Here is a 15,825-nt window from a genome sequence, read left to right as displayed (position 1 = left end):
CAGTGTCAACAATCTGTGTCCACCAATGACTACACTCCTGTGTGCATACATGTTGCATAATGTAGAATAAGAGATAGGTGACTCTTGGGAATTGGCCAAAAAGGGACCATCTCTAGGTCAGGGTTAATGTAAGGCTTTAGCTCTGCACTGCACATCTTTAGCTGCAAGAGGAATCCGACCCATTTCTCCTAATGCACAGCCTCGCAGACTGTGAGTATTTAGAAATAGAAAAACAATACATGTTTTCATCCTCAGGAGCCATTTAGATTTCATGGTGGCTTTAGCTGAGAGTTCTCCAAAGTGTCCACAGTGCCTTTTAACTGCTCTGTGTGGCAGGTCCGGTCATACCTCTCCACATGTCTGTAACAATTAGTACTATGCAGATAGATACTTTGATATACCTATTATAATGTATGTAGTATATGATTTAACCACATACTGTCTAAGTGACATTATGAATGAGAAAACCTTTTTTTTTAATTAATTTTGTTTTGTTGATTATCTGGGTTATAAATATTGTGTTGTTTCAGTGCCCAAGGAAACACATACTTTCCATCAGTCGTTTTTCATTAGATTTTTATTAGGCATTGAGATATAAATTATATAGAGGATATCTCTTTACATCATTACTAAAAACATTAATTTCCATCGTGGTCAATTGCAAAAAAATAAAATACATGGAAAGACACAAATTGATGGGATCAAACAAATTACAACCACAACCTACTCCCTCTTGCAACTCCCCCCATGTTTCAAACGTTCTCCTTTGAAAGGAGGAACCTCTCACACTCTGCTCTCACAGATATATTGATATGTCAGGCTGCAGTCTGCGTCGTTTCACATCTCGCGTTTGCGTCTCACAGAAGCGTGAATCTGCCCACAGTCCACTCCGTTCTCTCTGAAGTCCCAGTCATCAGGCTGACCTTTATCCCAGAAACTGAGCACAAACAGAGGAAGGAGGAGAAACAAATACAATGTTCTGCATTAAGTGTAGTTCAGTGAACCCACAGCCTGGTGCCAAGGGGCATGCAGAACATGTTCTGATTCACATTGAAAATACATTGATGTGATTGCCTTAAAGGTCCCCCATTATACTGTTTTTCATCAATATATTATAGGTCTCAGATATATACAAAACATGTCTCTGAAGTGTTTGGCTCCAAACACCAAACATATCATTGCAGCATCCCATAATCCCCTCTGTTTCAGCCCTGTTTCAAAAGTGCTGATTCTCTGTGTGTTACTTTAGATGAAAATAAGGAGCCCCTCCCCACGCCCCTCTGAGAGATATTTGGTTAAAAAGAACACAATGGTGCTCTCGGAGGGGATTCAGGAGATAGGGTGGGGGGGGGGGGGGGGTACCTTGGTTGGTTATTGGCTAATGGTTACACAACCAAAAACACATTATGACATAAAGTGGCCAAAATCTGATCAGCTCATTTTCAGACAGGTTTTTATTAGGGCTGTCAGTCGATTAAAATAGTTAATCGCGATTAATCGCACATTTTTGATCTGTTCTAAATGTACCTTAGAGGAACATATGAGTGGACAAATATGCTTTATGCTAATGTTTATTATCATTTGAACAATGACAAATATTCTCATGAATATTAAACACAACAACCTCTGAACATTACAAATATTCGCCTCAATTCAACCTGGAACCTCTCATACAATAATACAATACAAATGGTGTGTGTGTGTGTGTGTGTGTGTGTGTGTGTGTGTGTGTGTGTGTGTGTGTGTGTGTGTGTGTGTGTGTGTGTGTGTGTGTGTGTGTGTGTGTGTGTGTGTGTGTGTGTGTGTGTGTGTGTGTGTGTGTGTGTGTGTGTGTGTGTGTGTGTGTGTGTGTGTGTGTGTGTGTGTGTGTGTGTGTGTGTGATGGATCGTTGGAGCTATGTGCAACTCAAGGCATATGCTTGAACGGGAGCTGCCTGCGCGCTGCAATCATGTTGCGCACTATCCGTGCTGAGTGTGCTGACTTTTCGTACAATGTCCCACTGTCTGGCTTCCTGCATAAAGTCAAGTGCTCGGCGCAGTTGTGGCGAAATGTCGCTCCTCTGTTTTCATTTAAACAGCTCCTTATCCGTTAGCGCAGCTAGCTAGCACCAGATGCTAACAACAACAATGCACATAAGGTCTCTCTCGCTCGCTCAGGCCACACATACACACACCCTCCCGGTCCTCCCAACAGCCAGTCGGTGCCTGCCGGTGAGCGTGGAAGTGTGGTCTGCCACAAGCGGGCGGCAGGAGCGGGGCTGTCAGCATCAGCTTGTAGATGGTATTTTAAACTCGATGCGCTCTGAAACTACGGGGCGGCCGAGGAAAAAAAATACACATGCGTTAATCGCGTTAAAATAATTAGTGGCGTTAATTTTTTTTTGCGTTAACGCGTTTTTTATATAAATGGATCAGGACAAAAAGAGAGAGAATCTCTTCCTGAAACTTTCAGAATCTCTTTTCAAAGAGGGGACACATGTTGATGTATAAAAGACATGCAAAAGTGGATTTTGCATAATAGGTGACCTTTAAGTAAATCTAAAATGTGTTTTATGTCATATAGGCCTAGTGATTAACATTAAATGACATTATATATATATATAAATAAAACCCATATAAATAATTTAGTTTACAAGTTAAGTTAGTAATTCAGTTATGTATTCTTTATTTATTTGAAAATAAAGATATTCAAAGCAACATTTGTTGTGTTCCTGACAAAAGTACTCATTATTTCTGATACATATCTTTGTTTGTGTATGCACTGCCCCAGGCTTCCTGTCATTCAGCAAAAGTGGACCCGGTCAAATCAAGTTGGGCATAATTTGGTCATTTTTACTTTGGGTTTTATTGTTGCTACACGTTTCTCTTACGTTGGGGTTGAGTTGATGTCCGTTCCATCCACCCAGCTCCAGTGTCCCTCGTTCTCTCGCTCCACAAGTCCAATCCAATAATTGTATCTGATTTCAAAACAAAAAATAGAGAACACCAAAAGCTTAATTGAGGCCTTTGCTGTTTTTGTGTGCTCCTTATCAGAGCCTGTATTTGCACATTCAAACAGTCCCAGGTTGAACATAACAAAGTACAATCACTCAAGTAATACTTTCTTTTCTAAAATACTTTCCAATTTATTCTAAATATACTTTTACGCCACTACATTTTTGAGGTAGGTATTGTACTTCACTACAAATATTTAACACTTGCACTTTCAACATATTAAAACATATGCTTATCTGATCTGATGCAGTACTTTTATGCTTTTTAGGGTTTTCCCTTCTCTGTAGTGTGTTATATAGTTTTTGGTTTTGGTGCAAGTAAATGGTCTGCAAAGACTGAAATCCCAAAGTTCCCTCCAGAGGGAGTTTGTCTCACACACACTCCAACAGGCTTAGGGGCGGGACAGCTCTAAGCGGTTGACCAATCCCAACAGAGCCGGCCAGCTAACCAATCAGAGCAGACTTGGCTCTGATTTTAGACAGAGGGTGAAAATAGGTGCTGCGATCAGTATGAGAACAAAATAAAGACATTTTGATCATTAAAGTAAACATGTCACAGTAGAGGCACCAAATACAAATATGGAGGCGTGTGGCATAGTGGACTAGTGCATTGGTGTTCGGATCAGAGGAGCACAGGTTCAAACCCCACTGCAGTCAGCATGTAGTTGGGTCCCTGGGCAAGACACCTCACCCAAAATTGCTCCTGTGGGGATTGCCCACAGTATTGAGTATGTAAGTCGCTTTGGATAAAACCGTCTAACATGTAATGTAATGTAAATATGAACCTGAAAATGAGCATAACAGGGCCCCTTTAAGAAACATTTTGCATCCACGCGTTTTACTTGTAATGGAGTATTTTTAAACCATTGTATTTATACTTTCATTTATTAAAATAATCGGAGTACTTCTTCCACCATTCAGTGAAGGAATACGTCAGCAAAAGAAAAGACAGCTCCACTTGAAATAAATAAACCTCACCAGTTCCTCCGCAGTATTCAGAACCACCAGGTGTCCCTCCTGTGCTCGACACTGGTTCTCCGCTTTGCTCCAGGTCAGTGAGTTGGTGGATATCTTGTAGCAGCTCCTCTCGTAAGAAACTCATCCCTCCCTGCAGGCTCCTGGTTTCATGAAGATTAGTACAAATCTTATTTAAAAACCATAAAACCACTGAAATCTGATTTTAGGCAGTGTTTACCTCGAACAGGGATAAGTCTCGGTAATGAGGCCTCCTGCTCAGTTGCTTCAACTTTGTTTGGAAACCGAAAAATACAAAGTTAAATCAAGGGCAGACATTTTACATCATTATATGTCACTCTCTAAATGTAATAGGTTACAGATTGATATCAATTTGTGTTATTAAGTAAAGTAATAAGTGATTTAAATTACTTAATGAAAGTAATGTAATTTATTTAATATGATCAATTAAACTGGGCAATTAAGATTAAAACTCAAACAAAGCAGTACAAACCTCACAACATCACTTAACACTGATGACTGTCAAACGTTATTAAAATGTGCTCAATAGAACTTGAACTAAAGTTGGACTACATAAAAAACATGACATTATATTCTGCATTTAAGCTGTTTACCACACCCATTTGTAATGACAAACATTTTGATTTGTAACTATAATTTATTTATATTTTTCTCAGTAACTGCCACTCATCACCATTACATTATTATTGTAATTTATTTGATCCAGAAATGAAAAACGTCCCCTAACCAGAATTGGGTGATAAAGCTGCTCCTCCATTGATGGTCCTCTTGAGGTTGAGTTTGACATCAGTGACTTCCTTGTTTAGCTGGGAGACTTTGAGACACAAACAGAAATAGTTACATGATAAGATGAGAGTGAATTAGCTTCATGAATAATGAATCAGCTGGAGGTGTTACATTTGATCCCAGTGACCATCAGCAGGATCAGCAGCAGCAGCACCAGCACTCCATAGAGAACCCACATCAGGATCCTCTTCATGCCTACCAACAGATTTGTTTTAATAGTTGAATGTGACTTTATTTCATACAAATAAAATAAAACATTTACACATTTTACCTGTTTGTGCAGTCATTTGTGTCTCTCCATGGACAGGGCTGTTACCAGACGATCCAAACTGGTGATACTGAGACTCCATTACTTAAATAACTCAGAAAATACTTTATTAAAAATACTTCTTATGAAGTGAATACAAAACTAGTATTTCTACCTATGTTGCTGTCATTTCAAAGTTCAAATCAAAGTTTATTGATGTGTTAGTGTTAATGCAAATGTTCAGTTTGTAGTCATTTGAAACTTTCCGAAAATAAGAGTTCACCTAAAACTTCATGTTTGTTTTCAAGCCACGTGTTAACTATTAACGGCTCAATAAATAAAAGAAAATTCTCGACTTTATACTGTATAATAAAAGTGCTCAAATACATACAGATACATTTATTTGTATGTTATTGTAATGTATGATATAAAAGTATTGTCTTTATTGATATCTGTACTATTAAGTATTTAATTCTTTGTGTTATTGGTACATTAATGCACATAATACAGTCATGGATTTGTATGAATTTTGAAATTAATGATCGCAAGTAATTGCAAGAACAAACAAACAACAAAGTAAAGATGCATGGCTTACCTCCATCAGACAGAATCTCTCTGGATCTCACTGTTGGACTCTGACCATGAAATCAAACACAGGAAGTAAGAGTTTGTTCTGTTCCATATAATACTGTATGAGTCTTTTACCCAAAATGCACACAGTTATTTTTGGAGGGGGGAAAGAGAAATTAGATGATAGAACAGCTTTGTTACACTGCACACATTAATTTCTCTCTTGGTATCATTGTATGTTTGAATCATTGACAATGTATTTTTTCAACATTTTCATGCTTCATTTGTTTAAAGTACGAGAAAAATAATGCAAGGTTTCGTTAAAGATTGTGTAAGAATTCTTTGTAAGGTTCCCTCTCTATTCAGTTGACCTCACATCTGTCCTTGTACCTCTGGTGAAGTGACACATTTATTTTATTTACAGTAACTATTACATTTCTACTTATATTTACATTCATACATATGTGTATTAAGGCCAAGCATATGGGGAAATCAACTACAAAGTAAACTATGAAATAAAGTCAAAATGTGTCAAATAAAGTGAAATATCCTTACCAGGATTAAGTCGAAATGTTAACAATACAGCAAATAATAAAATGTTTAGAATAACGTAAAGAGAATTAGGTTGAAACATCATGAATAAAGGCAAATTATCAAGAATAACCATTTGCGAAATAGGCATTACTGAATATTCTAGCAATTCACCATTATTCCACTTTAATCTCTAATTGCAAAATATAACCCATCTTCCTCTTCTCATTTTGTTGCCTTGTTCCTGACCCCAAATAATCTTCCGGATTTAAGCTACACTTGATACAAAGACACAAAGTCTTTATTTTCATATGCACAATAAACACAGCGTTGTTTTGGCAATGAGAATCCTAAATCCCAGGCTCCTGCAACAATTCATTTCAGACAGTTCAAAGTACAAGTATTGTATTAAATAGTATTTGGACATAATTTAACTGTACTTGATTCTTTCTGCTTAATGCTACTTTATACTTCTACGACCACTAAATTCCAGAGGAAAATATATATATTTTTTAATCCATTTCATTTATTCAACAGTTTTAGATACTTTTAACTAAATGAATAATAAAAAATTAATCAATAAATTAAATAAATCAGAAATGTGTTCAACAGTAAAATGCTATACGATGCAACAATACTATCTAGAAATGTCACACATAGGCTATAGGCAGGGCTGCACATAACTGGTGCGCAGGTGCGCATGCGCACCTCCGCCAAAAAAAGAGCACCGGGTCATTTGAAACAAAGCGCATTTGCGTACCAACATTGAGAGAGGGAGAGAGGGAGAGAGAGAAGGGAGAAGAGAAAATAGAGGAGAGAGAGAGAAAGAAAGATATTTGCGAGTTGCATATGAACCATGATATGAACTCAGGGCCGGCCCGTAGCACTGGCTAGATGTTCGCCTTGGGCGCCAGATCTGGGGAGTCGCTGCGCTGGCAGTTCTGGGAGGGCAAAAAACATTTTGACCGTTGGGGCTCATCCTAATTTTCGGCCTTGATGTAACAATATTCATAATTAAGTAAATGTAACACCCTTTTCACCCCGGTTACACGTTTCATTTGCCCTGTACGATGGGCGCTGTAAGTGATGAAAATGGGGGATGTTGGCTTATCTGGCGCCCGCAGCTCACAGACAAAATGCGAGGGTGCACCGGTACCAGCGCTGTTGTTATTATAATCTGGTGCCGTGCTAGCTGCTCTAACGGATATAAGAAGAAGATGTTTCTACAATAATGTGGAGGGAGAGTCCTCTCCAGTCAGACTGAGAGGCTGATAAGTTAACTACAGCTCAGTGTTTAGATAGTTCACTTCAGTCTAAGTTCAAACGGTTTGGTCACAATTTATGTAAACACATATTTCCAAGGCACTCCTTTATAATTATTGGGATAAACAGGTTTTAAATCATTCCAATGTATACTATAGTACAGTAACCAAAAACATCCTTTAAAACTGGAGAGCTAAAAAAAAAATGCATAAATAAATAAATGTTAAGGTAAAATAAGATATGAATGAACAACACAAATAAAATAAGTTACATTCATTTGTTATTGGCTATGGTAGGTTATTGGTTATGTTCACACACTTTTTTGATTACATCCACTTGTCTAAGATCACAACAGAGACTTTCGACCCAAAACCAGCTGTTGACTTGTGGATGCAAGCAGCTAATCACAGACTCAACCAGAGAGAAAGAAGTAGGCCTACATCATCAGCTACCATGTCTGACAGAGAGGAAGACAGTGAGGAGAACAGTCAGGAGGGTAGTGATGACAGCTTGTAGGATTACTGGTCGTGCTAATGTTGTCTTGTGTTCACCACTGCATGTGTGTTCTGTGTTCACCTCTGCATGTGTGTTCAGTGCAGTGTGTCTGGCAAATAAAGTCAAGACCCCCTCAAAGGTTACGGTTTATTTCATTTTAAGGATGAGCACCAAGCAACATCTCCAGGTGCTCCTTTGAGAACCAGGGCAAAAAAGTGATGTGCACCCCTGGCTATAGGCAATTTCTTTGCACAATGATTACTTTCACTTTTTATTCTTTCAGTACATTGCTGATAATACTTTTGTACTCTTACTAAAGTAATATTTTGAATTCAGGTTTTTTTACTAATAATTAAGTATTTGTATAACAATCTTTTGGTGCTTTTACTAAAATAAATAAGTAAATGATTAAATGATCTGAGAACTTCATTGCTACAGGAACAATAACAGTTACCTGGAGTTTGGAGTTTTTATCCGGAGTCTCTGTAGTTCCCAGTCTCACCACGTGGTCACCCAGCAGCGCTGTCAGCCTCCACGTGACCACTCATTACAAAGTCCTTCCGGTCTCTCTGCTTCTCATTGAAAGGAAAATGGCTCTCGGACGCTTGTCTCAGGCTTTGCTCAAGTCTTCTCTGACCCAGAGCCGGCGTCAACTTTCTGCTACCGCTGAACAAGGCCATGAGGCATGTGAGTAAAGCTCCTCCTTTTAGTTATCTGGTTTTATATAATGTCATGTATTTTAACGCCAACTAACAGTGACCTTGCTGAGCTAACGTTGCCCTTTTAGCATTAGCATTAGCACAACATTCTTGAGCAGAAATGCCCAAAGCATGAGATTTTCAACCTGAACGTGGTCATTTCAGCCTGCCACCTCCTTTAAAACCTCTAAACTCATACATTTAATGTTTGTTTATTTACTCTGCTCTAATTACGAGGCTAAAAAGTGGAGAAGTGATGATGTAAAGCTACGGCCTGAAGCTAAAGAGCAACAACAGTGAAACGTCAGGTCATTGGAGATACATAACTATCTAAGGTTATCTTTATTCCCCCAACTTGTATTAAGTTATACAAAACAGTTACCAACCATTGAAAGGGATTGAAGGATTGTCAAGGTAAAATAGTTTGTGCAGAGGATTTGAGCTAGAGTGGGAAAAGTAAAAAAGAAATGACCTGATGGAAATACAATTTCAAGAATGACTTTTACATATTAATATTATGTTTTTATATTATTTTTGTTATTAGTGTGAAGACTAAAACACTTTTAAATAAATGGTACTGATAAAAGTATCATGTGTATAATACCCAGCTAGTAAGAGACTAGTCACCTAAGTTAACAGGTGTCTTTAACATAACATGCTGAGATGTTGCCCCTGACATACATGATCATCAAACAACACTTAAATGAATATAACTTTTGTATATCAACTTATCAAAAATGAATTTTAAGCTTATACAGTCTATATTTGTTGCACAACAATACTCTCGAAAAAAGTGCTTACATTTTTTAAACGGATAAATTGTACATATTGTAATAATGATCATTTATTTGATTAGAAATGTCCATACATTTAACCTTTCAACATTTTAGTTATGGTAAACGGCACACATTAAGGGTTTCCTGTCCAACAATAAGTTGTCTTAACATTTCATAATGTCACACTTGTTGGGTGTAGAAACAATTGACTGAACCTCCATTTTTCTTGTTTCCAAAGCACATTCATTTCTTAACAATCTCAGTATGGTTGCACTTCTAATTGCTATATTTTATCAAACTAATTATTATTGTCTTTTTGTCTTCCAGCCAAGTTATGGAAGCGCCTCACTTATTTTGTCGCACTCCCGGGTGTTGCTGTGTGCATGTTGAACATGTACCTGAAAATGAAGCACCATGCGGCGCATTATGAAAGGCCAGAGTTCATCCCTTATTCCCACCTTCGGATTCGCACCAAGGTCTGACTCTGTTACTTTAAAAAAATGATTTTGGAGTCTAGTTTATTTGTCATTGCACAGGGTAAAATTACAACAATATGCAGTTTAGAATCGAACTAGATAAAAGCAGTGAAGTGTATTTTTCACGTATAGAAATAAAACAGTGGTGGAATTTAATGAAGTACATTAACTCTAGTCTTTCATATTATGTCGCTTTATACTTCTACTCCACTAGTAGTTTTAGACGTTAATATCGTTCTTTCTCTCCATTATTCATTTGATAGTCAGATTATTAGCTAATGTAAAATATGAATTAAAGTCATTCAACAATTAAAATTAGCTCAATCTTTTGCTGCGATGAACTCATTAACGCATCAATAATTATAATAAATAAGAAATGTACTAAATTGGAATGACCCATTGTGCTTGAAGTTCTTTTACATTTGGTTCTTAAAGTCTATTTTGATGCCAATACTTTTGTAGCTTTACTTAAGTAAGATTTTAAAAGCAGGAATTTTACTTGTAACAGATTATTTTTACATTTTAATAGTGCTACGTTTACTAATACAAATCAGGTTACTTCTTCTGCCTCTGTAAATAAATGGTTGGATATATAGAACTGCATGGGGTAAGAGATAATGAAGTAGTGTAGATAATACATTAGAAATATGCTATATACACTATACATCAGATGGATATGATGCCACGTTCATCAATATTTTGTACTTATTATCTCAATTTGTTTTCTTGCAGCGTTTCCCCTGGGGAGATGGCTCCAAATCCCTTTTCCACAACCGTGAGCTTAACCCCCTTCCTGGCGGCTATGAGGGCGATGAGTAAACCCTCCTCCAGACCTCCTGACTCTCCGGGGACCAGACCTCCCTCTGCGTTACTGGACCACACTTCCACTCTGAGTTTACTCTTCTTCTGTTGTGTTTACCGCTGTGCTCTCAACATGGGGCACCTGAACCAACATTTAATTTGACTCTGGACCATTAAGCAAAATGTCAGCCTGATACTGAATGAACATTATTAAAGTAACTATTACCTCAATTCCTGTCTTATGTCTTGTTTTTGTTGATGTTGTGTTAAGGGCTGCAACTAACGATTATTTTGTACATTGCAGATTCATGTTTTGGTCTATATCGTGTCAGAACATGCTGAATAATGTCCATCCCAGTTTCTCAAAGACCAAGATGATACATTTCTTGTTTCTTCAGCACAAAAAACTAATAAATGTACTTTAACATGATAGTAACGCGCATCAGTAAATCTCTATATTTGAGAGGCTAATGTTGCATCTTTTGATGAGAAATTCCCCATATTGATTATTCAGCTATCAAAATAGCTGAATACTTTTCTGTCCCATTAATTAACTAATTGTTCATTTTTTTTAAAAACACATTATTTTTCAACAACAATAATTTAAAAGGTATAAAAAATGTGTGGAATCCGGTCAACTAATTCAGTTTTAATGAAGCCATTGTTTTTTATCGTATCACTTTCCCCTTTCCAAACACCTTTTTTATTTCTGTACTGTTTAATGACCCCACAGATCCTAGGTCGATCCAAACCTGATTTCACGTCATTATTCAAAAGTAAATGCAGTACAGTGATGTGCCATAATCCTCACCCTTTTAGATTTGTTTTAATTACTTTACATAATTACACTATTAATCATATATCAGCTCTTGTACAAATGTGCAATTCAGCTAACCCAAAAGCAGTCGAATAACATTTGTGGATTGTGCCACTCTGGGCATTATTTATAATTATTTCACTTATACATAAACTACGTTGTACATAAAGTACTACATCATAAAGGAAAACCAATACATTTAAACCATATATTATTTTCACAACTGACAATTTAATGACCTTAGACCTATATCTTTATTGAACAAGGACCATGCATATACATATATTAATCTCATATTAATTATAGCTAAACGCTACATTCCATCTGCAGTCCTTGAATTCCCCTTGAGTTTTTTTAATATAATACATTTATTGCATTTAAACGAAATGTCCCTGTTTCACGTTACTGGCTCTTTCTTACAGACTCCACCTCTTTCACGTGAACGCGCGTTAAGCCGAATTAGAAAATCCTGGGTTAACAAAGCTCGCAGATATCCAGCTTCATAACTCGGGTAATGTTTCTTCATTTCTTTCACTTAGACACTTATTTAATAATGTGAAGAGTCCCGTGACGAACCGTCGCCTCTAATAACATCGGATTTGTTCCTTTTAAGCACCGTAGGGTTAAGACACGGTTACGTTTTGATTACTAAATCTAGCATTGAAACATCTCGGATAACTGCGCGTACCCGCTCAGCCTCATAGGGGAGAGCAATCGAAAACCGAATCAAGAGCCATGAATACAGAAAGAGGTGAGGATAATCTCATAGCATCACAAACTATATATAAATAATACTCTTTTTATTCTCATAAATGCATCTTCACACTTCCTTTGTGTATGTGTTTTTATTTTCAGATTTACAGATGAGAAGAAACGAGAGGGCACATTTCTTCAGCTCCAAAGAGCAGGAACTAATCTTGAAGTTGTATGAAGAAGAGAGAGAAATACTGACAGCCAAATCTAACACCACCACCGCCTCCAAACAGAGAGAGGAATCCTGGCAGAGAATAGCTGATAAAATAAACACGTAAGACATAATTATCTGAATGGGTTAATAATTAAATGTAGAATGTCGTTTTTAATTTTAATGATTGATACACTTTATATATTTTCATTCTCTTCTCTTTTTTAATAATTGTAGCCTACTTAACATGAGTTAAAATCATTTGAAATTAATTGAATGAATTAGTTTAATTTGAAATATTACTCATACTTCACCTTTCCATTAATATATAATCTTATTATTATTTTTCATGACTTCTTAGGGTTTCGGACAGTGGCTTCAAAAGAACGTGGCAGCAAGTGAAAGTCAAACATAAGAATATCGTGCAAACAGGTAACTTTATTGCAAGTCTTCATTTACAATGGTTTGCCTTATGGAATATGATTTATTGCTGCTGCAGATTTAACTAACCAATAGTGTCTAAAGAAGTTCACATTTGCACACCCCTAAACATCTACAGTAAAATCCAACATACACATTAATGCAGTATTAATATAAGTGTGAATAACAATTACAGAGAAACACAGGATAATAAGAATAAATAAATACATGTATGTAACAGTATAAATAAAAAAAACGTTTATTTATATGAAATTGCAAGTCCAAGAATGCTCAAATAACCCAGAAGTATCTTATATTATAGTAAAACACTCAGAGGAAAAATGTTACTAGTATTTTAAGGACATTTTGCTGATAATATTGACATGAGTATGGCTTTAAATGTAGTATTTTGTACTTGTAGTAGGAATATCTACAGCGCTAGTAATTTATCGGAGGTAAAGGTCTTAGTGCATCTTCCACCAACAGTTTTGCCTCTCAAAATGTTCTTGTGAAGCAAAAAGAAGACAGGTGGAGGTGCTGAGGAACCAGGGGGAACCAGGGACCCCGTCGCTGACCTCTGCAGAGGAGGACGTGCTGCAGCACAAAGACGGCCGGCTGAGAGTGGAGGTCCTTCCTGGGGGTGCCTTTATTGAGCCACTGACGGGGTCTGAAAGCTCTTTTATCAGTGGTAGGTGTATTTAATGTCTGATTAAAACTTGGTGAAGTATTTTCTATTCTCTAACTCGATATTGTGCCCCACCCCTGCAGTCTCAGGCCATCCCGTCCTCCTCCTGCCGATAACTAAGACAGAACCAGAGAGTGTGAGCAGTGACGAGACCGACGTCAGTGACTCTCAGTTTGAAGGGGTAAGTACTTCTTAACATGTGTCACATTAGTGAAAGAACTGTTCAGATACCAACTTTGAGTAAAACCACTTATACCACAAGTTAAAGATCTACACACTGTAGAAAGATGTTACTGAAGATAAAGCTTAAGTAAAATCAATTTAATGTGCTTAAAGAAAATTAAAGCATAAAAGACTGTCCCCTTAAGAGTATCATTACTTATACGTTAGTATAAAAGCAGGATGTTACTGTCTGCTGAGGTGAAGCATGTTTAACCATGTTTTACAGAACTGTTAATAAGGATTAATCTTACTATGGATAACTCCCCACAGCCCACATTTGAGATCTTGCAACCATGAAATGTTTTTGTGCAACAATGTGCTTTCTTTAACATACTCTTCAATTGCAAATATCTTAATTTATTAAGGCTTTCAAACAAAGGTAGTGGAGCAAACAGTACAAAATGTAGCTACCTCTTAAATATAGCAGAGGAAAAGAAGAAGGTGGCACGACAAGATTAGGCTCAAGTTTAGTACAACTACAGGACTTGAGTAATTGATTTAATGTTTGTTTTTCTTATAGGTTTTGCATAATAGCAGCTTCCAGGAGAAGGCTAATTCAGCGTGTGCTACAACCGGTGGCAGAAGAGAAGCGGTGAGTTAAGTGTCAATACTGGGCTTTGGTACGATAACAATTAGAGAAAACCAAAACCAATATGAGCTCATGTGTTGTTTCATTTTGCTTTCAGAGGCATACAGAAGACATACGGGCACTTTACTGCAATTACCTAAAGAAGGAGATGGAGAACCGGGACCATCAGATGGTATACAGAGCACTGAAGATGAGGAAAATAGAGAAAGAAATGTTATTACTTGATAAGCAGCTTATGTGACCATGGTCTTTTTTTTCTCTTTACTATTATTATATGTAAAAACAATATTTCAGGTCGGAGAATTGTAATAAATTGCCTTTGTCTGAATGCACTGAACACTAGTGATGTTACGTATTGCGCCGAGGCTTCGGAGCTTGTGTCGAGTAATCCCTGAAGCTTTTTGTGAAGCATGTATGGAGGCTTGTATCGTTTTGGGCCAGTAACGTCATCGATGACAAACGAAGCCTCGCTGCCTGTCGATACCACGTGACTGCTTCAGGAAGCGATTCAGATCGGTTGAACCGTTGAACCACAACGCTCATATTACCCATGGATGTATAATAAGAACCATATTACCCCTCCTGTACCCAGGCCCGGTGACACGATGGAATCAAGAGAGCTCAGACCCTCGCTTATATAGAGGTCGGAGCATGTCATAAGTATAAATAGATACAAGCATAAATAAATATAGGAATAAAAACATCAATACAGGAATACATATATTGCAGTGTTTTCAGGGAGCTGTAGTGTGTGTGCTGTGGCTCAGCTGGAAAGCAGTTGACTCATGACCGCAGGGTCCCTGGTTCAACAACTGAACAATACGTATTTTTTGTTGTTTATAAAAGCTACAGCTAAATGAGATAATGTAATTAACAAATGTATTCTTTGATATGGTTTAGCCTTTCTCAGGCTACAACATGGTTAAGTTTATGAATATTATTAAGGAATACAAATCCCTCTTTGCAATGTTTACCAGCCTCCTTAGGCTTTTCAATCACAATCATTCAACTGGAATAAATATAATATTGTTAACATGAAAATATGATTTTATGTTCGTTGTTTAGATTTATTCTAAGGCTTTACTCAACGGGAACTCGGTATGAGATAGAGCACACTGTTGAGATGTCCAATCTGCCTGTTTTACACACTTTGACCAACAGGGGGGTTTGTGTTCAAATGAAGCCCATGATGAAGCCTCATGAGATGAACCCTTTTGAGAACCAATTGGCTGGAAAGCTTCATAAGGCTTCATCTCACCATCACTACTGAACACTGCCAATTTTATTATTTGATGTTTGCTTTATGATTTATTGTCTAATCAAGTCTTCTTACTTTTTTTTTGCATCGCAGCAACTCCATTTGCAACATCAACAAAGAGAAATATTGGGGACAAGAAACAAGGGAACATACATTTAACATATCAAAACATTACATTCACTCAATACAAAATGTTCATTACCTTTCATACACATTTCTAGTGAGATTTAATGATGTATTTGACTGGTCAACATTAGAGAGCTTCAGTGTAACCTCATTAAATCGTGGGACTCTAATC

General features: G+C 37.1%; 3 protein-coding genes across 3 annotated transcripts; 2 read left to right on the top strand and 1 right to left on the bottom strand.

Moving 5' to 3' along the window:
• Positions 1-783: 783 nt before the first annotated feature.
• On the bottom strand, positions 784-5,176 carry asgrl1 (asialoglycoprotein receptor-like 1). Its single transcript, XM_034212651.1, is given in 7 exon segments — positions 784-937; positions 2,871-2,992; positions 3,972-4,111; positions 4,189-4,239; positions 4,717-4,803; positions 4,887-4,970; positions 5,047-5,176. Coding segments are annotated over 7 exon segments (717 nt in total). The 5' UTR covers positions 5,126-5,176.
• A 3,223-nt stretch (positions 5,177-8,399) lies between these two features.
• LOC117544010 (cytochrome c oxidase subunit 6A1, mitochondrial) lies at positions 8,400-10,863 on the top strand. The gene is made up of 3 exons (XM_034212751.1): positions 8,400-8,568; positions 9,683-9,831; positions 10,564-10,863. Exons 1-3 carry the CDS (start codon positions 8,472-8,474, stop codon positions 10,648-10,650), a joined length of 333 nt encoding a protein of 110 aa, XP_034068642.1. The 5' UTR covers positions 8,400-8,471; the 3' UTR covers positions 10,651-10,863.
• A 260-nt stretch (positions 10,864-11,123) lies between these two features.
• On the top strand, positions 11,124-14,796 carry LOC117544009. Its single transcript, XM_034212750.1, has 8 exons — positions 11,124-11,960; positions 12,071-12,200; positions 12,305-12,476; positions 12,715-12,785; positions 13,288-13,461; positions 13,542-13,639; positions 14,201-14,272; positions 14,367-14,796. The coding sequence occupies exons 2-8, from the start codon at positions 12,185-12,187 to the stop codon at positions 14,508-14,510; spliced, it is 747 nt and encodes a 248-aa protein (XP_034068641.1). The 5' UTR covers positions 11,124-11,960; positions 12,071-12,184; the 3' UTR covers positions 14,511-14,796.
• The last annotated feature ends 1,029 nt before the right edge of the window (positions 14,797-15,825 follow it).

The sequence above is a fragment of the Gymnodraco acuticeps genome, unplaced genomic scaffold, assembly GCF_902827175.1.
Source record: "Gymnodraco acuticeps unplaced genomic scaffold, fGymAcu1.1, whole genome shotgun sequence".
Classification (NCBI taxonomy): Eukaryota; Metazoa; Chordata; class Actinopteri; order Perciformes; family Bathydraconidae; genus Gymnodraco; species Gymnodraco acuticeps.
Note: the sequence above shows the minus strand (reverse complement) of the source record. Positions and strands in the feature narration are given on the sequence as shown.